The sequence below is a fragment of the Ochotona curzoniae genome, unplaced genomic scaffold (assembly GCF_017591425.1).
Source record: "Ochotona curzoniae isolate NIBS_2020 unplaced genomic scaffold, NIBS_Ocur_1.0 contig_3498, whole genome shotgun sequence".
NCBI classification, from domain to species: domain Eukaryota; kingdom Metazoa; phylum Chordata; class Mammalia; order Lagomorpha; family Ochotonidae; genus Ochotona; species Ochotona curzoniae.
Window position 1 is genome coordinate 46,543,684 of NW_024465885.1, and position 25,035 is coordinate 46,568,718.

At 48.3% G+C, this 25,035-nt stretch overlaps 1 protein-coding gene and 1 pseudogene across 1 annotated transcript in view; one reads left to right on the forward strand and one right to left on the reverse strand.

Annotated features, from left to right (window-relative positions):
• Positions 1–25,035, forward strand: part of CHAF1B (chromatin assembly factor 1 subunit B) — a 31,880-nt gene that overhangs the window by 446 nt on the left and 6,399 nt on the right. The window contains exons 2-10 of the mRNA XM_040980800.1: positions 688–820; positions 5,461–5,578; positions 7,410–7,513; positions 10,771–10,867; positions 12,565–12,649; positions 16,469–16,562; positions 22,200–22,269; positions 22,362–22,450; positions 24,596–24,758. Coding sequence (XP_040836734.1) covers positions 688–820; positions 5,461–5,578; positions 7,410–7,513; positions 10,771–10,867; positions 12,565–12,649; positions 16,469–16,562; positions 22,200–22,269; positions 22,362–22,450; positions 24,596–24,758 — 953 coding nt within the window. The remainder of the gene's footprint in view (positions 1–687; positions 821–5,460; positions 5,579–7,409; positions 7,514–10,770; positions 10,868–12,564; positions 12,650–16,468; positions 16,563–22,199; positions 22,270–22,361; positions 22,451–24,595; positions 24,759–25,035) is intronic.
• On the reverse strand, positions 14,106–16,193 carry LOC121156922 (annotated as a pseudogene).

Here is a 25,035-nt window from a genome sequence, read left to right on the forward strand (position 1 = left end):
AAAGGCAGATCAGATTTATGATTTTTGGAGAGAAGGAGAGACAGAAAGATCTTTTATCTGCTGGTTCTTTTCTCAAATGGCTGCAGTGGCTGGAGCTGAACCAATCTGAAGCCAGGAGATTCTTCCGGGTCTCCCACGCAGGTGCAGGATCCCAAGGCTTTGGGCTGTCCTCCACTGCTTTTCCAGTCCATAAACAGGGAGCTGGATGGGAAGCGGAGCAGCCAGGGCATGAACTGGTGTTCATATGGGATGCTGACGGAGTCTCGGAGAGAAAGAGATATCTTCCATCCCTTGGTTTGGTCCCCAGATAGCCTCAACAGCCAGATGGAAGCCAGTGACTTCATCTGGGTCTCCCACGCGTGTAGCAGAGATCGGAACCCTTGGGCCATCTTCCGCAGCTTGTCCCAGACTGTTAGCAGGGAGCTGGGTAGGAAGTGGAACAGTCAGGGCAGAAATGATGCCCCTTATGGGATGCTGGGATGCAGGTGACAGCTTAACCCACGATGCCAAAACAAAGGCTTCTGGTTTTATATTTTCCATAGGAGATTTTCTTGCGTTTTGTGTCCACCCTCCCCCCCCCAAAAAAAAGAATTTGCTTCCTGAAAACAAGTGTGGTATTGTTTTACTACAAATGGCATGGTCGGTTCTCCCTGTGTGATGTTATGATGGCTGCTTTGGTTTCAACAGATCTGGAAGGTCGAAAAGGGGCCAGACGGAAAAGCCGTCGTGGAGTTTTTGTCCAACCTTGTGCGTCACACCAAAGCCGTCAATGTCGTGCGTTTCTCTCCAACTGGGGACGTTTTGGCATCAGGAGGTGATGGTGAGTTTTGCTGTGTGGGCTGAGGATCCCTGATTTCAAATGCTTGGGACCAGAAGAATTTCAAATTTGGAAATGGTTCAGATTTGGGAATCTGCTTAGATTGACCTGCCGAGCACCACTCATCTGGAACCTGGAAAGCTGGAACATGCTGAGTATCATGTTGACAGCCAAGAGGTTTTCTGTTTCAGATCTTTGAATTAGAGTTGCTTAATTTGAAAAATTCTTTTTTAAAAAAAATATTTTTCTTAGAAAGGCAGATTTACAGAGAGAGAAAGATCTTCCATCTGCTGGTTCACTCCCCAGTTAGCTACAGTGGCTGGAGCTGAGCTGATCCGAAGTCAGAAGCCAGGAGCTTCTGGGTCTCCCACATGGTTTCAGGGTCCCAAGGCTTTGGGCTGTCCTCCACTGCTTTCCCAGGCCATGAGCAGGGAGTTGGATGGGAAGAGGAGCAGCCAGGATACGAACTGGCACCCATATGGGATCCTGGCATATGCAAGGCAAGGAATTTAACCACTAGGCTATTGTGCTGGGCCTTCTCCTCATTATTATTATTATTATTAAGATATTTGATTGGGGGGCGGGAATCCCAGCCTATACTAAATTGTACCACATAATTCAAAATTCAAAATAAAAATGTATTAAAAAAGAGATATTTGAAAGGGAGAGCGATAGATTGGGAGCTAGATCTTCATCTGTTAGTGCACTCCCCAGATTGCTGTAGCAGCCAGCTATGCAAGTGCCAGGAGCCAAGCAGCTGCTCCAAGTACCTTCTGTTGCCTTCCAAGGTGCATTACAAGAAGCTGTGTGGGAAGCCAGAACAGCTGTGTCTTAAACTAGCGCTGGGATATGGGAAGCTGATGTTGCAGGTAGTGGAGCCAAGGAACTGGGGTATAATGGGTGACAGAGCCTCCTGTAATGGGTGCCAGTGTGTGTCCTGGTTGGTTCACTTCTGATCCAGCTCCCTGCTAATGGGCCGGAGAAGCAGCAAAGGATGGTCCGAGTGCTTGGGTCCCTGCGCTTGCATGAGAGGCCGGCAAGAGATTCCTGACTCCTGGCTTTAGTCTGGCCCAGCGCTGGTTGTTGCAGCCACCTGAGGAGTGAATCAGGAAAGGGAGATCTCCCTCTCTCTTCCCTTATCTCTTTGTAACTCTGACTTTCAAATAAATAATCATTTTTATTTTCTATTTTAACATTTTACTTTTTATTACTATCATTAAAAGATATAGTTCCATAGATCATGGAATTTCCCTTATCCCCTCCCCAATTTTCTCCTTCCTCATTGAGTTCCCCTATGTCATTACTATAGTATAGTTCTTCATACACAGTCATATGTCCATCATTGCGGGCATGAACAATGGCAGAGAGTCCATCATCCTATTGTCATATAGTAAACAGTTTTATTGGGAGTCCATCTTTGTCTGGAAGCAGAGATGCATACTGCACTGTATCCTCACATCTGGATATGATAGTCTCCATTACACAGTTACTATACATCCCCTTAAATGAAAAACCAAAATACAAAATCAACAACAGGAAGAAGAATAGAAATTTACAACACCGTGAAGTTAAATAACATGCTACTGAATGACTAATGTGTCACTGAAGAAATGAAAAAGAAAATCAAGAACCTTCTTGAAAAAAATGATGTTACTGTATGATTTATGAATCATTGAAGAATTTAAAGAGGAAGTAAGTGTTTTTAAGTGACGGAACCAACAAAAAAAAATTAAACTCCATGAGATATAGTTTCCACTTATCTTTGTTAGTGAGATATGTCTCCTGTAGGCAACAAATAGATGGAATTTGTTTTTTAATCCAGTCTACTAATCTGACTTTTGGTTGATGAGTTTAATCTATTTATATTCAGGGTTAATATGTATGGGTGGTAATTTGGTCCTGTCATTTTAGGAATGGGTTGTTCATTGATTTAGTCTTCTGTTGTTGTTTTACTGGGATGTTCTTTGCATTTGCCTTTGGTTTGGGTGGATGCTATTCCTCTTCTCTGTCAAGAGAACATCTTGAAGTATCATTTGTAGAGCGCGTTTGGAAGAGGCATATTTTTTCAACTTTTCTTGGATGTGGAAGACTTTTATTTCATTTTCAAAGGCATAGGAAAGTTTTGCTGGGTACGTTATCCTGGGCAGACAATTTTTTTGCTTTTAGAATCTGGAATATGTCACTCCATTCTCCTCTTGCCTGTAGAGTTTCCTGTGAGAGGTCTCCTGTGAGTTTAATTGGCATTCCTTTATATGTCAGCTTATTTTTTTCACGTGCACATTTAAGGATCTTTTCCTTATGTTCAATTGAAGAAAGCTTGATGATCATGTGTCTTGATGAAGATTCATTTTGCTCAAACCTGTTGGGAGTTCTGTGCCCCTCCTGGATCTTGTTTCCCAATTCTTTCTCTAGATTAGAGAAATTTTCCCTTATTATTTCATTGAATGCACCTTTAATCCCAATTTCTTTTTCTGCACCTTCTGGGACTCCCATAACTCTTATATTTGGCCTTTTAAGAGTGTCTTTCAACTCTGCTTCCAGATTTTTGTTTCCCCCGTTGACAGGACATATCTTTTTATTCTGAGATTCTTTCTTCCTCCTTCATTCTACTTTGGAGACTCCATTGTACTTTTAATTTGCTCCACTGTATTCTTCATTTCTGATATATCAGCTTTCATTTGATTCATTTCCAGTGTGACATATTTCTTGACTTTCTTGAATGCCTACTTTACATGCTTCTCATTGTTAATAAGTTTATACAAGTGTTTTGAATTCTGTATCCCCTAATTTCTTGATGTCTTCTTCAGTTGACTCTGAGGTTAGCAAAGGGTTTTGCTCCTTTGCAGGGGAGTCTTCAGTAATATTCATTGTACTTTTGTCTACTCTTTTGCTCTTGGTCATTGTACTTCTGGTTATCAGATTCTTCTCCTTGGGGCAGGTTTCTAAGCTCTGTCACCCACAGGTCTATAGTGTGATTTTACTTATTGCAGTTGGTACATGGCTCTTTGCAGGCACTTGTGCCACTCCCTCCAGTGAGTTCTAGGTCTGAGTTCTTATGTTAAGACTTCTGCCATGGTCTCTGTAGCCCCATCTGCTGGCTCATACCTCTCTATCTCCTATGATCCTGTGCTGAGACTGCAGTATTGTCTTTCTCCCACTTCCGGTTGGAGCAGTTCCCAGGATTAGAGAGACAGCACGTGTCCTATATAACTAGGTTGCTGGTGGTGCTGATCTTGCCAGAACCTGTTGGCTGTTAGGTCTCGGGGCCACATGGACCTATTTTGACCCGTACAATGCAATAGTCAGTATTGTTTTCCTGTAGGACCAGTGCAATGCACTGAGCTCAGTGGGTTCTTGCAGTGCCCAACACATGCACAGCTCACTGTTGTCCCCTGCAGTCTTAAATTCTTTGCCACACTGTGAGAATTGGAGCCTGATGTGCCTTTACTAGAGTTCTTGATTTGCTGGCTGTCAAGTCTGAGGGCTACCCGGACCTGTCTTGGGTAGAACCTATAGAATGCCACGTTATTGCAGTTCACTGAGTCAGAAATGAGTTCACTCCCAGCTGTGTGCATGCGCAGTCCTGCCCCATAGCTCTTGGCTCCTTAAGCAAAATGGTGTCCGATAATGGCTCTAGAGGGCCTGTTCACACACTGCCTGTCTGGGACCTGCTTCTCTGTCTCTGCTCCTGGTCAAAACAGACCAGCAGGACGGGCAGTTCCTTGTCTGGGTTCACCTCTGGAGCTCCTGGTAAACATCCCTTCCACCTTGTTGCTGTTGGAGTTGCGGCTGCTGATGGAGTTTAGATGGCTGTTCGCTGAGTGCCGCTGGGGTGTCAGTTGCTGTAACGTCATACTGTTGTGTCCGCTGCTTTTTTGTGTCTGTCAATCTCCAAGTGCCCCTCTGCTGTTGTTCTGTCCTCTTCTTTTTCCTGGAATGTGCCCTCTGTGGTGCACACTGGCTAATATTTCTCTTTCTGTTTAAACATGACCTTACCCTATTACGCAATCTTGATTCTCCTCAAATAAATAATCATTTTAAAGGGGAGCCAGGATGCAACATAGTCATGTTGTGTGGCAAGTGTGGAATTGGAATGTGGGGAGTTAGTGGTTTCCACTCATCGCTGACCTCAGACGTCGTTATCTGGTGCCGCCATACACCTAACTAACTGCAGGGTTTCCCATGTGCTGTACACTGTGACCCGAGGATGTCAGCAGCACCGTGAGGAAGGTGTGACATTAAACCCCTGAGGTGAGGAGACTGATGCATCCGGGTGTCAAAGGACTTCCTGAGGGACAGCTAGGAACGCTTCCCTCACGCTTGCATTGGTGGCCGTGTTTCCACTGATTTGTTATTTTCAGGTCACGCCCTTAGCTTAATGAGCTGCGTTGGCTTGCAGGGGCATTTGGCCGGCCTGGAGACCCTCTGTTAGGTGATTTCACAGAGCTCTCACCTGTGATGAGTTTGAGTTCAGAGTTTATGAATTCAGAAGGCAAGCCTGCCTTTCTGCTCTGCATTCTTATTTGTAAATCCCATGGTTGTGTAGTTTACTGGTCAGCTTGAACATCGTGTACTACCTGGGATTCCAGGAGTGTGGCACACACAGTGATGCCCGGCTGGTCCTTGGTTGAATTGCCCTGCAGATGCTGTCATCCTGCTGTGGAAGGTGAACGACAACAAGGAGCCCGAGCAGATCACCTTTCAGGACGACGATGAGGCCCAGCTCAATAAGGAGAACTGGACAGTGGTGAAGACTCTGAGGTAGCATGGGGAGCACCGCCCAGGTGCCTTTCTACACTGAGAGCCTGAGATGGGCTGTGCCTTTTATGTCTGACCCGCCCTTTTTCTTTCTTTCTCTTCCTTCCTTCCTTCCTTCCTTCCTTCCCTCCCTCCCTCCCTCTCTCTCTCTCTCTCTCTTTCTCTGTCTCTCTCCCTCTCCCTCTCTCCCTTCCTTTCCTTTCCCCTTCCTTCCTTCCTTCCTTCCTTCCTTCCTTCCTCTCTCTCCCTCCCTCTCTTTCTTTTCTTTCTTTCTTTCGATTTATTTATTTATTTTCATTGAAAAGGCAGATCCATAGAAAAAATGAGAAACAGAAAGATCATCTGTCTGTTGATACCCTCCCCAAGTGGTTACAATGGCCAGAGTTTTGCCAATTCGAAGCCGGGAGTTTCTTCCAGGTCTCGCTCATGAGTTTGGGGTCCCAATGCTTTGGGCCATCCTCCACTGCCTTCCTAAGCCACAAACAGAGAACTTGGATGGGAAGTGGAGCAGCCAGGACCCAAACCAGTGCCCGATTTGGATGCCAGCATGTACAAGGCGAGGATTTAGCCATGAGCCACTGTGCCTGGCCTTAAGCCAACCCTTTCATTGGTGTGCAACGGCTTTGAAACAAAGGAATGGGGTACTGATGGCAGATTTTAGGGGCTGGCTTTGTGGCATAGAGAATAAAGCTACCACCTGTGGTCCTGGCATCTCATCCTGGCTGTTCCACTTGTGCCCTAGCTCCTTGCTAATGTGTGTGGGAAAGCAGTAGAGATTGGCACATGGGTTTGTGCCCCTGCACCTATGTGGGAGATCTGGAAGAAGCTCCTTATTTCTGAATTTGGATTGGCTCAACTTCTGTTATGGCCATTTAGGGAACGAACCAGCAGGTGGAAAATCAATCGATCTCTCTCCCTCTCTTTATCAAAGTCTTTTCCCTCTCTGTATCTGCATTTCAGATGAAATTTTTTTCTTCAAAAAAATCAACCTTAAAAAAATGGATTTTCTGTTTCTGCTAAAATCTTTTCCGTATAAAAAATGAGCTAGTTTATGGGGGCATCGTGCAGCTGCTAAGCTACCACTTGGGCTACCTGTGCATTATATTGAAGAACCTCAGATTGGCTTCTGCTTCCACTCTTATCTGTTTAATGTATTTTTATTTATTTGGAAAGCAGAACAATAGAGAGGTAACGATAAATCTTCCATCTGCTGATTCAAGTAGTCACAAAAGTCTGGATTGACCCGAGCTGAAGCCAGGGCCTACAAGTCCTACCCCAACTCCCCGTGTGTGTGGCAGGGCCATCTTCCCTTACCCTCCCAGGTATATTAGCAGGGACTGAATCAGAAGTGAAGCAGCCAGGACTCAAAACTGGCTCTCTGATGTTGGGCACCTGTGTTATAGGCAATGGCTTTGCCTGCAGGTACAGAACCCCCTCGCATACCCCTCCTCCACTTCTGATCCAGTTTCCTACTGGTGCACCTGCTTGGATTCGTGCTGCCCACTTGGGAGACTGGATGGATTCCTGGCGTCTGGCTTTGGCTTGACCAGCCCTGGCTATTGACATTTGGGGAGTGAAGCAGAAGATAGGAGATCTGAGTTATCTGTTACTCTACCTTTCACATGACTAATTTTAAAAATCCATTTCAGAGATACAGATGTCTTTAAAATGTCTTGAAAGTGGTTGTATAAAGCTATAGCTAATATAGTACCAATGGAAATTTCTATAATTCCGTCCTCATGCATGGTCCCGGAGTTTGCCTTTAAGCTTTTAGTGATATCTCCTGTTTTAAAACAATAACTGCTTCCTTTTCTCTGACTTACTTGGCGTATAGGGGCCACTTAGAAGATGTGTATGATATTTGCTGGGCAACGGATGGGAACCTGATGGCTTCGGCATCCGTGGACAACACGGCCATCATCTGGGATGTCAACAAAGGTGATTGACTCACTTCTATGGTTTTCAGTGGGACTACTCTGAATGTTGTTAAAAATAGCTGCTTCAATTTTGAAAGCAGCATGGCAGATATCTTTAGTGATCCAAGTTAGATACGTGTTGGCTCAGCAAAATAGAAATTTGTCCTCCAAGCCTTAGATCCATCCCAGGACTCAGGGCCCAAGCTGGAACATAGAAGGCTCGAGTTACCAGTGGATGCAGACGTGCAGGGGCAAGCCTGGAGCACAGGACAGTGAGTAAGTCACTTGGCAGTAGGGTGTTGGGTGGTAGTTGAGGGGCAGGTGGAATCAGGTTTTCATTGACTGCAAGAACATTCCACCTGTTGTTTCGGTTTGGGGCGAGGGCAGGTGCCTGAGCATTGAGATGGAGTCAGCATTGTGGTGAACTGCTGGAACTCATGGTGGCTCATGGCTGCTCGTGTCCCCTGCTGACCTCCATGACACTCCCTATTCCTGCCAAACGGCTTCCCATGCTCTTTGTGACCGGTGGGCTGCCTACCCTCCCTGCACTCAGGTGCTGGCTTGTAGTTCAGGAAGTGTACTTGGTATTCATGCTGCTGGTTTTCATTCAGCAGTCCATGTAACACCCCGCCCCCTAAAAATATCTGTTCTGTTCCATTCTACACCATCCAGCCAGACCGTCTGCTGTACTATCTCATCTTCTGGTTAGCCCCCAGTATTCCCGCACAGCGCAAGGCCAGTGCCAGTCTTATTCAGAATCCCAAGCCTGCTTTATCGTGGATAATTTCAGGTCCCTGTGGGCAGTCCGTCCAGCATGCCCTCAAGTCAGTCATATTGACCTCAGACCTTTCTAATACAATGGAATGCAGTGTTGGAAAGAGCAGGAATGAAGTGGCTGCATTGTGGTGGGAAAGTGAGATCAATCCAGACACAGATGCAGTGACAGGTGCCATGAGGGCTGTTGGGGATGCTACTGTGAGCCTGTGATGTTGCAGCAGAGCTCAGACTGAAGTGAGGGAGAAGCCGAGTACGTTATTCAACGGAAGAGCAACTGGAGGCTGTGGAGTTGCTGCCTGGCACGTCACAGGAGCAGAAGGAGGATGAGTAAACCAGGGAGGATGGGAGCGACTGGAGTTGGAGAGGAGGGGGCAGGTCGTGCCCCTTGGAAAGGATTGCTGCAGGGTTTTCTTTACGATTTCTTTTATTTATTGGAAAGGCAGATTAACAGAGGGAGAGTCAGATCTTCATCTGCCGGTTCACGCCCTCAATGGCTGCAAAGGTCAAGGCTGGTCCAGGATGCAGGCAGGAGCCCCAGTACTTGAGCCATCCTCCACTGCTTTTCCAGGCACATTATCAGGGAGCTCAGTTGCTTCTCACTGCTCCAAATACACCAGGCTCAGCTGTCTTGTTTTGTTTGTTTGTTTGTTTGTTTTGTTTATTTTTATTTGAAAGGCAGATTTACAGAGCCTGGTGAGACAGAGGGAGACATGTTCCTTCCACTGGTTCATTCCGCAAATGGCTGCAACAGCTGGAGCTGGGCCAGCCCAAAGCCAAGAGCCCAAAGGTTCTTCCGGGTTTCCCATGTGGTTGCAGGGGCCCAGTTACTTGGGCCATCCTCTGCTTCTTTCCCAGGTATAACCATCAGGGAGCTGGATTGGAAGTGGAGTAGCTGGGACACGAGCTGGTCCCCATATGACATGCTGGTATATCAGAGAGAGGCCCAACTCCCTACACCACCATGCCAGCCCCTGAGCTGTCTGTGTACCCAGGGTACACAGCCAGACCATCTTCTGTACTATCTCATCTTTTTTTTTTTAAAGATTTATTTTTATTATTTTTTCATTGGAAAGGCAGATATACAGAGAGGAGAGACAGAGAGGAAGATCTTCCGTCCGATGATTCACTCCCCAGGTGAGCGCAACGGGCCGATACTATGCCGATCCGAAGCCAGGAGCCTCTTCCGGGTCTCCCACGTGGGTGCAGGTTCCTGAAGCTTTGGGCCGTCCTCGACTGCTCTCCCAGGCCACAGGCAGGGAGCTGGAAGGGAAGCGGGGCTGCCGGGATTAGAACTGGCGCCCATATGGGATCCCGGGCGTGCAAGGCGAGGACCTTTAACCACTTGCACCACCGTGCCGGGCCCCTACTATCTCATCTTATCCTCTTTCTGGTTAGCCCCCAGAGGGCTTGATTTCATCATCCTGGGCTCCTTTGACATTGGACGAGAAGTGAACAAACAGGCTTTCCTTCTAGATATACATTCGAAAAGCTGATGGTATGTGAAGTGAATGAGCCAAGTGGAGTCGTTTTGGCACTGGAAGGCACTTGAGGGCAACTGGTTCTCTAGGGTGTCCTGCTCTTCTGTTCCCTTACCTTCCTTTGTTCTGTCACACTGGGAGAGCTGAACTGTGGTCTTCTGGTGCTCATTGCTACCTCCTCTAATCTGTACTGTATTACAGTCATGTATTGCTTAACAGTGGGGTACCTTCTTAAAGAAATAAAAAGGATTTATTTTTATTGGAAAGGTAAATTTATAGAGAGAAGGAGCGACAGAGATAAAGATCTTCCATCCTCTGTTTCACCCCGCAAAATGGTCACAACAACCAGAGCTGAGCTGATCCGAAGCCAGGAGCTTCGGAGTCTCCCATGTGGGCACAGGGTCCTAAGGCTTTGGGCTGTCCTCCACTGCTTTCTCAGTCCATAATCAGGGAGCTATATGGGAAATGGAGCAGTCGGGAGATGAACAGGTACCCATATGGGATCTTGGCGCGTGCAAGGCGATGATTTAGCCACTGATCTATCCCGCTGGGTCCTGGGGGTACCTTGCAAAGTGCATTCTAGAATATCTGGTCTCTGTGTGAGTGTGGTGGTATGGTGGTGTGCTCGTTACTCTGACTGGGACAGCATCAGTGTTACCACACAGGCAGTCTTACCTTACAAGACAGCATGCACAGGTGGTCCATTGCTGGATGGCAGTCTCCTGCTGATGGGGCCTCCCTCGATTCTTGTGGGGGACTGGCTACAGCTGTCTCTGTCCCCAGAGCCTCACCTGGTGTTTGGTCCCGAGTCTCTGGCCACCAACTGCCTAATAATGTGATGACAGAAAGGGAATCAGATTCCTATGCATGCATTTCAAATTTTTAGTTACCAGAATTCGCCTTTTAATTCCACTTTTCCATAAACTTTAAAATACCCTTGTATTTAAGTCGTTGATGCATTTTTTGCTTTTGAGGAGATTTGGGATAACACTGTTCTGTGCTTTTTTGTTTATTTTTTTTATAGGACAAAAGATGTCAATTTTCAATGAACACAAAAGTTACGTGCAAGGAGTGACGTGGGATCCTTTGGGCCAGTATGTTGCCACCCTGAGCTGCGACAGGTAGGCTCCGACTACAGGCCGCCTTTGGACATATGGGAAGCTTTCTGCAGAGGTATTATTATTTTTTTTGCATCACAACTTGGTTAAAATAAGCCATAATCCAGCTTTGATTCTCTTGTTCGTTTTCTTATTTTAATGTCTTATGACATTGTGAGAAATTGGAAACTAGGGCAAGTGTCTTACATAAAGTTAGCATTTAGTAAATCTTTATAAATGAATGAATGGATGGGGAAGATGCTTTGCAGCCTTAAATAAGCTTTGAATTACATTTGGTGTGATGAGGGACTTAGAAATGTTTCCTAAATAGGATTTAAAGAGAAAAGGTAGTGGAGGGGCTGGAGTGTTTATCTTCTACTTGCTGGTTTACTGCCCTCATGGCCACGGAAGCAGGCAGGCTGAGCCTGGCCAAAGCCAGGAGCCAGAAGCTTCATCTGGGTCTTTCACTTTGCTGACAGACGCCCAAAGACTTGGGCCATCTTCCACTGCTTTGCCCAGGTCGTTAGCAGGGAGCTAGATTGAAGTGGAGCAGCTGGGACTCGAACTGGTACCCATATGTAAATGCATGACATCACAGGCAGTGCCTTTACCTGCCATTCCACAGTACTAGCCCCTTCTCTTTCTTTTTCATGATCGCTTGATATATTGATTTTAATGACTTCATTTAAACTGATATAAAATGAAATATTTTGCCTTTTCTGAAAAGGTGTCATGTTCCCACATTCACTGGTATAATTTCATTTAATTGTACCCTTGGGAACAGGAATTAAAAAATGTCACAGGTCGGGTACATTACTTAACAGTCTAATGCTTTTGAGTATTTACTCATCTACTTCTAACTAAAATCAATCTATTTTAATCAATCAAATTTAAATCAATCCTGGACTAAAACTTTAATTAATTGTTTGGCTGAATTGTAGTGGGAGCCAAGATGGGCCTAGAGTGAGAGCAATATGGAGCAGTTAGTATTTGTTTTCCGTGGAACCTGCTTGGCTTCTGAATGGCATTTGTTTTCTGGGGCATGCGGTTCATTCAGACCATCAGGAGACAGTTTGAGGCTTTTCATCAGCAAAGCCACCTACTGGTGCTGTCTTACCTTACAAATCCTGAGAGCAAGACTCGAACACAAGATAAACCTTACTGCAGTTGTCCACGTCGCCTCCTGGGCCACACGTCCACCACCTGAACACAGGCAGGCCCAGCTTGAGCCTCCTGGGCCACACATCCACCACCTGAACACAGGCAGGCCCAGCCTGAGCCTCCTGGGCCACACGTCCACCACCTGAACACAGGCAGGCCCAGCCTGAGCCTCCTGGGCCACACGTCCACCACCTGAACACAGGCAGGCCCAGCCTGAGCCTCCTGGGCCACACGTCCACCACCTGAACACAGGCAGGCCCAGCCTGAGCCTCCTGGGCCACACGTCCACCACCTGAACACAGGCAGGCCCAGCCTGTGTTTCACTTGAGGAACTGAGACAGTGAAAGGGCAGTGAAATTAGGGATGATGGGTTTTCCCTGTGAGGTTAGGTCATGAACATTGGCTTCTGGCACAGCTCCTTGGCCGAGTCTGAGCGGCCTTGTTGACGAGTTCTGTACAGACTGCACTTGTATAGGTGGTCTTCCATTCGGGCAACCAGTTGTTTCTGTGTGAGATAGCTTGTTTTCTGGGAGAAGTCACTCACGTGCCTTCCTTTTCAGGGTCTTGCGGGTGTATAGCACACAGAAGAAGCGGGTAGCTTTTAACGTTTCGAAGATGCTGTCTGGCATAGGAGCCGAAGGAGAGGTATACATCTTTTATTCTTTTTTTTAAGATTTTTTTTTATATGGAAAGACAGATTTACAGAGATAAGGAGAGACAGAGAAAGATTTTCCATGTGCTGGTTCACTCTACAAATGACTGCACCAATTAGAGCTGAGCTGATCTGAAGTCAGGAACCAAGAGCTCCCTCCTGGTCTGCCATGAGGGTCCAGGGTCCCAAGGACTTGGGCCATCCTCTACCTCTTTCCCAGGCTGCATGCAGAGCTGGATGGGAAGTGGAGCAGCTAGGACCCAAGTTGGTACTCATGTAGGATGCTGGTGTTTGAAGCCAGTTGAGCCACTGTGCCAGGCCTTCTATAAATCCTTTGACCTTCCCTTTCAGTCTTTATTTTAAAGCAATTATTTATAACAAAGATGGAGTGACAGAGAGGGAAGAAAGGCAGACAGGGATCTTCCGTCTGCCCTTTACTCCCCAAATGCTTTTAATAGCCTGGGCTGGGCCAGAACAAAGCCAAGGATCCAGGACTCCCGGTTGGCTGCTGGGAACTCAAGTACTTAGGTCCTCATTGGCCGCCTCCCAGGCACATTAGCAGGAAGCTGGATAGGAAATGTGGAGTGGCCAGGACTTGAACCAGGTATGCCAGGCTGAGGCCTGACCTGCTGTGCCACAGTGCCTGCCCCTTAGGCAGTTGTGCTGTGCTTACACACCCTGGCAGCTGTGGCTCTGACCTCAAGGATCCAGCACCTGAACTATAAGCAAGTTTCCTTTCTTTCTTTGTCATTTGCTTATACATTTGAAATTTCTTGTTAGTTTTAGGTGATGTTAACACAGTTGATCAGAGTGGGATGGAACAGTGCGTGTGATCATTGTTTCCGTAATGTTTCTCCTTGTTTTTTTGGGGAGGGGCGGGGAGGAAGGCTGTGGAGAAACTTGAGTCGGTCATGTAAATTGCACTCCATTTGCAACACTTTTACTAGTCCAGCAGCAGTTACAATGCACAAGAACACAGAAGCTGGTGTTTATGGTTTTTTTTGGTAACACTACTTTCTTGGAAACTTGTCTGACTTGGAATGTGAGGTACAGTCTTGCACCTTGATCGGGGGTGCGGGTGCACTGATGAGCAGCGCTTTATCACGTGGTCCTGTTCGTCCTGTTCACTGTAGCCAAGTGCCTGGTGGCAGGGGCTTGGCAAGGATCGAGGTGTGGTGACAGGCAGGCTTCGTCATGAGCCTGGTGCCTTTGGGTAGGTCTGTTCTGTCTGGAGCCACCTTGGTTTATGCATTTCCCAGCGGGTCTGTGAGCAGCATGCTGTCATCTGGATATTAGTTTGGGTGCCCCCAAAGGCTTTGGTGTCTGAAGCTTTATGTTAATGGCAGCAACAGGTCAAAAAAATAAGCTAAAATTGTACTCCCAAGGAATGTGTCTTTCCTGTTGTAAGTCAACAAGTTCATTTTATTATTATTATTATTATTAACAAGTTTATTGTAGGGGCCCCTGGAAAGGGCAGTGTGTTGCGGCTCCTGGGCGGAGGTTAGACGGGCAGACCTTCTGTGTCCTCCTGCTGCGTCTGCCATTCAGCTGCTGCCGCTCTGCTGCCTGCCGCATGTATGTACTGGCCAGGCTCTCGTAGTCCCTCTCCGAAAGCATCTAGTCCTTTGGCAGTCCTGGATGGCCGGGGCCCGCAGCGCCCTGGGCTGTCCCTCCAGCCAGGAGATCTTCAGTGGGTTATCAACCAGGCCCACTTCATTCTGCACAGCCAGCTCTGCGGTGTTGGCAGTCACAAACTCTACCACTGTCGTGCCTGGCCTTTTACTGGAAAGCACCAGGTGGAGAGGTCACTACACTTTTGGATAAGCTGCAGGAGGACGTCTGGAGTAGCCGCCATGGGACCCCTCGTCCTTCTTGCACTCCCATTTCAGCATTAATTTGGGGATTGCTTGGGCTTCAGCATCTTCGGGCTCTCTTCTGAGCCTCTACTCCTGCTCCCGGATAGGCCTCTGCTCCTGGATCGGCCTCTGCTCCCGGATCGGCCTCTGCTGCTCCTGTAGCAGTGGGAGCCTTCCTCCCCAAGGTGTTCAGTCTCTTGCTTGAGCATCCTGGCGCTGCAGCTCTTGGCCTCCTTTTCCTGTACCTGCTGCTCCCGCGCCTCTAGGTCAAGCTTCATTTTCTTCCTTTTCTCATCAAGCTTCTGGGTCCCCTCGGCTGCCTGCTTCCTGGCTGTCGGGATCTTGTCATATACGATCCGGGCTGCACCATCAGTCAGTACTTTCCAGGCCGGGAGAACTGGTAGAAGAGTTGGGCTGCTTCAGAATTGTCAGGATTTCTGTCTGGGTGACAGGAGAAAGCCTTCTCCGGTAGGCCTTCTTCACCTCTTTGTCGGTAGCCTTCTCTTCAATGCCTAGTCATGCATACACATCCATCTGTAACAGCTGCTTGCTGACCGCCACGGTTCCAGCCCAAACTTGACTTGACGAGTGCCTTTTTAAAAAACACTGCTGTCCTTGCCTACTCCTTCTGTGGAGTTCTCCATTGGTCGCACTTTCTGTCTGCTTTAAAGTCTCTATTCATGGGCGAATTTGGTGTGTCGAGCCAGAAATCTACGTGGACTGCTGACTGATGGTCAGTAACTGAACTATAAGCAGGCTTTCTTTTGGACAGTCAAGGCTCAGTCACTCTGGCTGGTGGGCTTTGTGGAAATGGAGACATCTTGGGGCTGGGGAAGGCCCGTGATGGATGGGCGTGGATACATCACCTGGGAAGCATTACAAATGCTGGTGCCTGGGTCCTGTCCCCAGCTGTGTGCTCCATCTGGCTTCAAGTGGGAGGAACCTCGGTGACTCAGGTCTCTGGGCTGTTCACCACCGATTCCAGAAGATCCGAAAAGCTGGTGGATGGAGTGCCAGGTGCCCAGCAGCAGGCAGCACGCTGTCAGCAGGTCAGCCGAGAACTCGTAGCAGTCAGCGGAGAGCCTGGCGAGGGGCTGGGGTTCAGGAATGGGAAGGGTTTTGGTCTTTGAAAGCACTGGCAGATGAACAGAGGAACCTGGACTACGAAGAATGGCACGTAGGAGACGGGAGCAGCTGAGGGCTTGAGGCCAACTTAGTCTTAGGTGCCGGCTCTCAAGGCGGCCCAGAGTTGACGTGCTGAGAGGGCACACGTGAGGGAAGGACACCGACACTTGCTGCCTTGGGTTCTTGAGAATTAAGTGTTAGTATTTTATAAAATGTCTGTGAACAGGAGCTGTGCTACACGGTGTTCAAGAGATGTGGTTTGAAAAGTGATACGTTCATCTGTTTAATAATCTGTTTCCTTTTGTAAAGTGTTTGCCCAATTGGGAATTCTAAATGTATACACACAGATCGTCTTCCTGTTGTCATCCAGTCTCATTTCCCAGACAAAACACACACACACACACACACACACACATACACACACACACACAGACACACACACAGACACACGCACACACACACACACGCACACACACATGCACACACACATACACGCACATACACGCACACACACGCTACTGTGTTTATCAAAATGGCTGATCAGTTCCCTGGGCATCGTTGCTGTTACATCCTGCAGTCTTGCTCATTTATCTGGTTTGTTCTTTGTCTGTTGTGTATATTATTATTATTTTTTTAAAGATTTATTTTTTTTTTATTACAAAGTCAGATATACAGAGAGGAAGATCTTCCGTCCGATGATTCACTCCCCAGGTGAGCGCAGTAACGCTCACTTTCAATAACGATAAATCACTGTATGTGATGAAACAAGCAGGCATTGGTAGGCCTTTGCTGTGGAGATGTGGACTAATGTTTAGCCTCTGTATGTCACAGGCCCGCAGTTACCGGATGTTCCATGATGACAGCATGAAGTCCTTCTTTCGTAGACTCAGTTTTACTCCCGACGGATCCTTGCTCCTCACCCCAGGTGTGTTGATGGCATCTGATTTTATTTTCATTCATCTTTTTAAGACTTATTTATTTTTATTGGAAAGGCAGATTTAGAGAGAAGAGAGGGGCTGATCTGAAGTCAGGAGTTAGGAGCTTCCTCTGGGTTTCCCATGTGAGTGCAGGGCCCCAAGCACTTAGGCCATCCTTCATTGCTTTCCCAGGCCCTAAGCAGGAAGTGGGGTAGCCAGGACTTGACCTGGCACCCATTTGGGATGCCATTGCCACAGAGTGGAGGATTAGCCTGCTGAGCCAGTGCACCATGCCCAGTGGCATCTGATTTAAGGTCGTGAAGGGCGAGCAGAGAAGTGTTTCCTGATGTGCTTTGTAGCTCAGTGAGTCCTGGCCAGGGCGTGCGTAGTCCATGACTGGTCCACACATATACTGGAGACCTTTAGGGAGCCTTAGCTATGTATGGCTTCCTGTATCCACACGGAGAGACTATGGTTTGAGTGGCCTTGGGTGGGTGACCTGGTTTGTGGATGTTAAACAAATTTCACGATGATCTAATGTGCAGATACATTTTTAGTCGTGGGACAAGAGTGATACACATTTTCCCTTTGATATTGTTAATTTTCAGAAGTTCAGTGTTTCTTTTTTTTTTAATTAATTTATTTTTATTATAAAGTCAGATATACAGAGAGGAGGAGAGACAGAGAGAAAGTTCTTCCGTCCGATGATTCACTCTCCAAATGACCACAATGGCCGGTACTGTGCCGATCCAAAGCTGGGAACCAGAAACCTCTTCTGGGTCTCCTGTGTGGGTGCAGGGTCCCAAAGCCTTGGGCCATCCTCGACTGCTTTCCCAGGCCACAAGCAGTGAGCTGGATGGGAAGTGGGGCTGCCGGGATTAGAACAGGCACCCATATGGGATCCCGGCACATTCAAGGCGAGGTCTTTAGCCGCTAGGCCACGCCGCCGGGCCCATGAGTTCAGTGTTTCTAACCGTTCTCGTGAATGCTTCTTCACTGCGTGTATGTAGAGGCCTGGTTCTCAGCTCAGGTGCCTTTGTGTTCAATTCTCAGGAGTGAGCAGCATGTTGTGACATGAAGCTGATTAGCCTGCTGGAATCCCACATGTTAGCAGAATCAGCAAGGACGGGACAGGTTCACTGAGGGTGAGCCAAGCATGATGAGGCCCTGCTGTGTTAGCCCTGAGTGTACTTGGAGAAGAGTGTCCACTCATCTCCAGGGCTGTAGGATCACCCTGAGCAGAAAGGGGATGACATAGCACAGGCTTGGGTCAAACAGGAAGACCCAGCTCAGGTTTGCACTGAGCGTTCCATCCAGGCTGGGATGCGAATCCTCCATTCATGTAAGGACATGTGGGGGTCCCATGTTGGAGTGCCCACGTTCCAGTCCTGCCCCCAGCTCGTGATTCCCACGTCCCGCTCGTGTGTGCCTAGGAAGAAGCGTTGATAGCTCAAGTGGTTGGGTTCCTGCCACTGCTCACGTGGGAGACCTGGCTTATGTTCCTGGCGCTGGCCGTGCCCAGTCCTGGGCATCTGCAGCATAAATCGGTGGCTAGAGCTTTGTGTGTGAATGTCTCTCCGCCTCTCAGTAAAACATAGCATTGGGGAACCCATGGAACATGACACTTAGGCTTAGGGAGTCTCAGCACTGAGAAGTAACTAGTGGCTTAAGCTAGTAATTTTGCAACAGCGTGTTATTAGAAGTTATTTACTAACTCCAGTAACTTGCAGGAACAAGATAGATTGTCAGCAGTCACCATTATTGTTGCTTGTGGGATTGAGGGATGAGGGAAAGTGAAATCACCAAGAATGGAAAAGGAAAAGAACGTTCTTCCTGCATTGGGGTTGTAAATCTGGAGAGTCCTAATATTTAAAAATGTTATCAAAATTGAAAAGAGCATCTGATAGTGTGAGTACATATTGTGAAACATATAGAAATCAATTTTTTTTCTTTTATAGTAGCAGTAAGTCCTGAGAAATGGAAAAAGAGAAGCTTGTTAGTCACAGTGGTGCAAGAGCCACAGAGCAGAAAAGACTGGATCTAGGCAGGCGGGACCAGGGCCTCCTTCAGGAAGACGGAGATCTTGCTGAAGGTTGTAAAGCAAGGTTTCTGCTTGTTTTAAAATGTACTCATTTGTTTGAAAGAATCAGAGGTTGTGGCAGAGAGAGAGCTTTCTGTCTGTTCACTCTTCAAATGACAGCAACAGCTGGGGCTGGACCAGGTGGAAGCCAGGAGCCTGGAGCTCCATGCTGGCCTCCCAGGGGATGAAGGTGTCTGAAGGGCTTGGGCTGTCTTTCAGGTGCATTAGCAGGGAGCTGGATTGGCAGGGAAGAAGGATGCACTATTGAGTGAACAGGGCCACGTCAACTGTATGGGGGAAGTTACATTTGGACTCCTACTCCTATATAGAAATAGATCCCAAGTGAATTCAGTACTTAAATATGAAAGGTAACAATAGAAAACTAAAAAATCTGGGACATTCTAGAAATGAGGAGAACCTAAGAATGGAAACTCAGGAGCTCTGAAAAAAATATTAAGCTCCTTTATGAAGATATTGGTGTTGTGATATAGTGGCTTGAATCACCACCTGCAACGCTGGAATCCCAACTGCACTATTTCCAACCCAGCTCTCTGCTGATGCACCTGAGGAAGACAGAGATGGTCCAAGTGCATGGGCCCTTGCAGCCACGTGGAAGACCTGGTTGAGGCTCCTGGCTCCTGGCTTCAGACTGCCCCACACCTGCCAATGCAACCAGCTGGGGCTTGAAGCAGCAGACAGAAGATCTTTCTCTCTCTGACCCTCTCTCACTTTTTTATCCCCCTCTCTCACGCTGTAACTCTGCCTTTCAAATAAATAAATATTAACAAAGAGAGAGAGGAAAAGAAAGCAGTGATAGGGAGTCAGCATTTGGCTTGGTGGTAAAGATGCGGGCTGACATGCCACTTGCCATGTTGAAGTGCCAGGTTTGCGCTCGGCTCAGCTCCAGACTCCGGCTTTCTGCTAGTTGCTGTTGCACACCCTGGGCTGTGACGGTCACGTTGTTGAATCCCTGCCACCCACAAGGGAGACCTGGATTAAGTTCCCAGCACAGGGCTTGGCCCAGCATTGAGGCAGCCCGGTGAGCCCAGGGCTTGGCCCGGCAGGGAGGTAGCCCGGTGAGCCCAGCAGCGAGGCAACCCGGTGAGCCCAGGGCTTGGCCCGGCAGGGAGGTAGCCCGGTGAGCCCAGGGCTTGGCCCGGCAGGGAGGCAGCCCGGTGAGCCCAGGAGCGAGCCAGCAGATTGGAGTTATGTCTGCCTTTCAACTAAAAATAAAATTTTAAAATGATAGAGCTCTTGGTTGACAAGGGGAGTGACTCAGAGGACATGCTTGCTTTGGTGTGGACATCTGAAATCTCGGCATGTATGTATGTTTGTTTGTTTTTTGATTTATTTATTTTCATTGGAAAGGCAGATATATACAGAGAGGAGGAGAGACAGATGGTTCACTGCCCAAGTGGCTGCAACGGCTGGAGCTGAGCCAATCTGAAGCCAGGAGCCAGGAGCTTCTTCCAGGTCTCCATGCGGGTGCAGGGTCCCAAGGCTTTGGGCCTTCCTCGACTGCTTTTCCAGGCCACAAGCAGAGATCTAGCTGGGAAGTGGGGTTGCCGGGATTAGAACTGGCATCCCTTTGGGATCTGGGCACATTCAAGGTGAGAACTTTTTTTTTTAAAAAGATTTATTTTTATTATTTTTTTATTGGAAAGGCAGATATACAGAGAGGAGAGACAGAGAGGAAGATCTGTCCGATGATTCACTCCCTAAGTGAGCCCAACGGCCGATGCTATGCCGATCCGAAGCCAGGAGCCTCTTCCGGGTCTCCCACACTGGTGCAGGGTCCCAAAACTTTGGGCCGTCCTCGACTGCTTTCCCAGGCCACAGGCAGGGAGCTGGAAGGGAAGTGGGGTTGCCGGGATAGAAACGGCGCCCATATGGGATCCCGGGCATGCAAGGCGAGGACCTTAACCACTTGCGCCACTGCGCTGGGCCCCTCAAGGTGAGAACTTTAACCACTGCACTATCGCGCCCGGCCCCCTGCATGTTTTTTGCATAACACATTTTCTGTGAACTTTTTGAAGAGCTCTCATATATCTGGATTTCGATTTTTTCTTTTTTGCATCTTTTAAACTTTGAAACCTCTTATTTCCATTGTCTCATCAACTTTTTGCAGCACCCTCATGTATTTGAATGTGAAAGTTTTGGATGATAAAAGATGTGGGAGGCCGTGTTGGTAGAATGACGGAAATGGAAGTTGGTGCTTGTGCTATGGGGAGAGAGGACTAGCTGCTGTATGACCTACGGCGATGCCTTCCAAATGGGCATGATGTACAGACACAAAGGAAGAGAACCACCACCCACAGCAAGAAATGGGTGAAGGATGCAAAAAGCATTGGGGGCAGAGCCAGTCTGCGCATTACAGTTACAGCACGTGATTCTGAAACTCAGTGACAGGAGACACACAGTCAGCTGGCATAGCAGGCAGACTGGAAGACAAGAGACCTCCGCCAGTGGTCCTGCAGGGTGGGCACTGCTGGGGGCATCGAGAATGATGGCAGCGAAATGCATGTGCCATCCCAGCTGTCTGTCCTGTGTCTAAAACCCAGTTCCTTAGAAAACTAAAGCAAAGTGTAAAGGGTGTATGTCAAGGGCATTTGCTGTGGCTGTTATTTACAGCAGAAAATCAAAAGCATTCACATAAGCATGGATGAGCAGACAATGGTGTTTTCGTATCAGTAGTAGGAGCTACAGGCAGAGCGTAAGCATAACGTTAGTGCTGTGTAGACAGCTCTTCCAAGCAGCTGACTGAGAGCAGCACAGTAAGGAAGGGGTAAATAGTACCCCTTTTGTAAAGCAACATTCTGAGCCCAAGTGGTTGTGTGAGTACAGAAGAAGTAGAGAGCTCGCCTGATTACCCTGGGGTGGAAGCGTGGGAGAATGTAGCTCTGCAGAAACGCTAAACCAGACCACTGCTGGCACTGTCTGCCGCCCTCCGGTAGATGGGAAGTGGTCACAGGTGAAATCGTGTGTATGAACCAACAAGTGTGAAATGAAATGGGGAGGAGTTCCTGGGAGCACCGTGGTGGCTTCCGCAGGCTCTGAGCTGGTTTGGATTACATCCTGGGTACATGCAGAAGAGCATGTGGGCAGTTCCAGGGCACAGTCAGGTCCAGGGGGCGGCTGGGTGGAGATGACAGCAAAGCCCGGGTCTTCCATCAGCCTCTTGGGAAAGACCGAGCCTCTCCGCTTTAGATGGCAGCCAAGGTCAGAGTCAGAGAGGACGGATGTGGATCCTGGGGCGAGCCTGGGCAGTTGGGTCTAGTCACAGGACTCCACCTCTGGAATCACCTGGGACAACCTGTTCTGCCATGGACTTGACCTGGTTTCCAGGGCAGCTGAACTTTCAGCTGGAGTGGACAGTGGGCCTGGGTGCAGCGAGACGCTGCTGGGATACCTGTGTGTGCTCAGCCACAAAACATCCCCTGGCTCCAGCTTCAGGGGAAAATATTTTATGGCCAGAATTGAATGTCCTTGTCGTGAGCTTTTGTTCATAAATGGCTTAATAAAATATCGTTTTCCTTTCTCCCCCTCCATTTTCTTTGCTCCCCAGCTGGGTGTGTGGAATCTGGTGAAAATGTAATGAATACAACTTATGTTTTCTCCAGGAAGAATCTTAAAAGGTATGACATTGAGGAAGTGTTTGCACGTTGACCCCCCTTTTTGCTGTTGTTGAATAGCAGAACTTCCCCTAAAACTGTGATTCATCATCTAGGCCCATCGCACATCTTCCCTGCCCCGGAAAAGCCACGCTCGCCGTTCGCTGCTGTCCCGTCTACTTTGAGCTGAGGCCGGTGGACACAGGTACCCTCAGAACCCCAGGGTGGTGGGCTTGGGGGAGCTAAGCATGTGCTTTGCATGTTTACTTGCCCTCAACACCTACAGCAGGGACCGGTGCTGCCCACACACACGGCTGGTCTGTCCGTTGTGCTTAAGGAACTGTGAAGGAAGATGGGGCTGGTTTTGGTTTTTTGTACAGTAACAGATTGAATGTTTGAATGTAAGTCGTGTCAGTAAAATTGTGTGTGAATTAGATCTTTTTTTATAGTTGCTTCCCCCTCTGGCTGATTTCTAGATTTCTCTTTTATTTTTAAAATAATTATTTATTTATTGAAAGCAGATTTTATGGAGAGAGAGAGAAATCTTTTACTTGCTTGTTCACTCTGCAGATGGCCACAATGACCAGAGCTGCGTTGATCCAAAGCTGGGAGCTAGGAGCTTTTTCCCCATATCCTCTGTGGTGCAGGGGCCAAGGGTCTGGGCCATCCTCCACTGCTTTCCCAGGCCACAAGCCGGGAGCTGGGCGGAAATGGAACAGCTGGAACTAAAACCGGCATCCATATGGGATGCTGGTGCTCAACAGCTGAAGATTGGCATGCCAAGCCACCATGCTGGCCCAGATTTTTCTCTTTATCACTGGTTTTAAACAGTCTAATTGTGATTTACCTCTGTAATTTTTTTCATGTTTCTTGTTCTTGGAGTTCCTTGAACAAGTTTGAGTTTATACTTGACATCAGATTTGGAATGTTTTCTGTCATCCTCTCTTGTTTGAGGAGCCAAGCGCACCTGTAGGAGCTGTGGGGAGCTGTCCGTGACTACTGGGGCCTTTGTTCATGTTCACTCGCCTTCTGTGTCCTTCACCTTGGTCCCCTTCTGTGTGTTTTGCACTGGGGGCAGCGTCATTTTAGTCTCTAGAGGTTGAGTTGGGTTTCCACTGAAGCTGTTCTTCTTCCTCTGGCTTCTTGACTTACTGTTGTGCCTCTCGCATACACATGGTCGTTTTCTCCTTGCTCATTTCCGATCACTTTCCCTGGTTGTTTGCATGCGTGGTGACTGTGGGTGCCAGATATTATGAGCCTCATCTTGGTGGACATTGAGTCTATTTGTATTCTGACACATACTCCTGAAATTTGTTCTAAGGTGCTGTCCAGTCCCTTGGAGACATTTGGATTCTTTTGTGTTTCACTTTGCAGCTATGGTAGGCGGGTTCATGGCAGTGTTCGGCCTGGCGCCTAGTGTCCCCACGCCTGCGGCCAACCCCCAACTACCCTGAAGGGTGCCCCACAAGCAGATTTCCCATACACTCTCGTGCCTTGGCTGGCCTCCGAGTGTTTGCTCTGCTAGCAGTTGCTCCGGCCGCTCCTGCCTGCCTTGGTCAGTCCTCTGTGGGCAGCTCATCAGGGGCCTGGGGATGCCTGGAGCTTGCTGTCTGCGGCTCCTGTGCCGTCCCTGGGCTTCAGCCCTGGGAACTCCAGCTGAGCTAGCCTGCTTGACTCCCGTGAGTTTGCTCTGCTGTCACGAGGCCTGGAAAACTTGCCCGGCAACAAATTGAGGCATTTGAAGAAAGTTTTTAACTTTGCGATTCTATATTGGTAAATTATGGTTGGACCTTTCTAGGTTTAGGCAGGTGTGGGACTCAGCTCATTTGCTTTCCTCCTCAAGGGATTGCTGTCCTCTGTCCCTGACAGTGGGCTCCCCGAACGCTGTCAGGTGCTAGATCTTGCCTGGTATCTTAGCTCTGCTCAAGTGGGACCATAAGTGCAGGCCTTGTTCCTCCACGGCCAAGAGCAGAAGCCGTTGTTGGCTTTCTGTGAATGCATGCAATCAGCTCGGCCGAGCATGGAGCGCATCAGTTGGTCCTGGGCACCTGTGCTGTCTGCATGGCAGCACACGGCCCCGGATGGGCTTGCCTCGTCTGCGGCTCTTGTTGCCGAGCTCTTTTGGGAACTCCAGTGCCTGTGACTCTTAGTTTTGATCTCCTGGCCCATGCCTGATTCTCTCCTGTTTATCTATTTGTAAGTAAAATAACGTGCAAAGGTGCATTTCTCTGCCAGGCCTGCATTAAGCAGAGTGAGTAGGATGCTGTCTGTGTCCTCCTGGGAGAGGGGTCTTTGCTTGTTACGCATTCCCTTTGGGACTTTGTCGTTTGACTTTGTTCTACCCTGGCAGACCAGTCGTCCCATGAGCCAGGCATGGAGCTGCTGGACCTGCCCTACCGCCTGGTGTTTGCGGTGGCCGCCGAGGACTCTGTGCTCCTGTATGACACACAGCAGCCCTTCCCCTTCGGCTATGTGGCAAACATTCACTACCACACCCTGAGTGACATTTCCTGGTGAGTGGCTGATAGCCGGGCGAAGGAGGCAGGAGGGAGATGGGGATGCTGGGTTACGGGGTGCTGCATCACCCACCTGGCTTTTTTGATCCCACTCTTATTTTCTTAAAGGAATTAACATTTGGATGGAAGCCATTTCTCTTTTGCTATAGCAGTGGCTCATTTGTTTGTTTTTTTCTAAAAGCTTATTCTATATATTTGAAAGGCAAGGGTGGGAGGAAGAGACAGAAAAAGAAAAGCATCCACTACTTGCTGGTTCACTCACCAGACGGCTCCA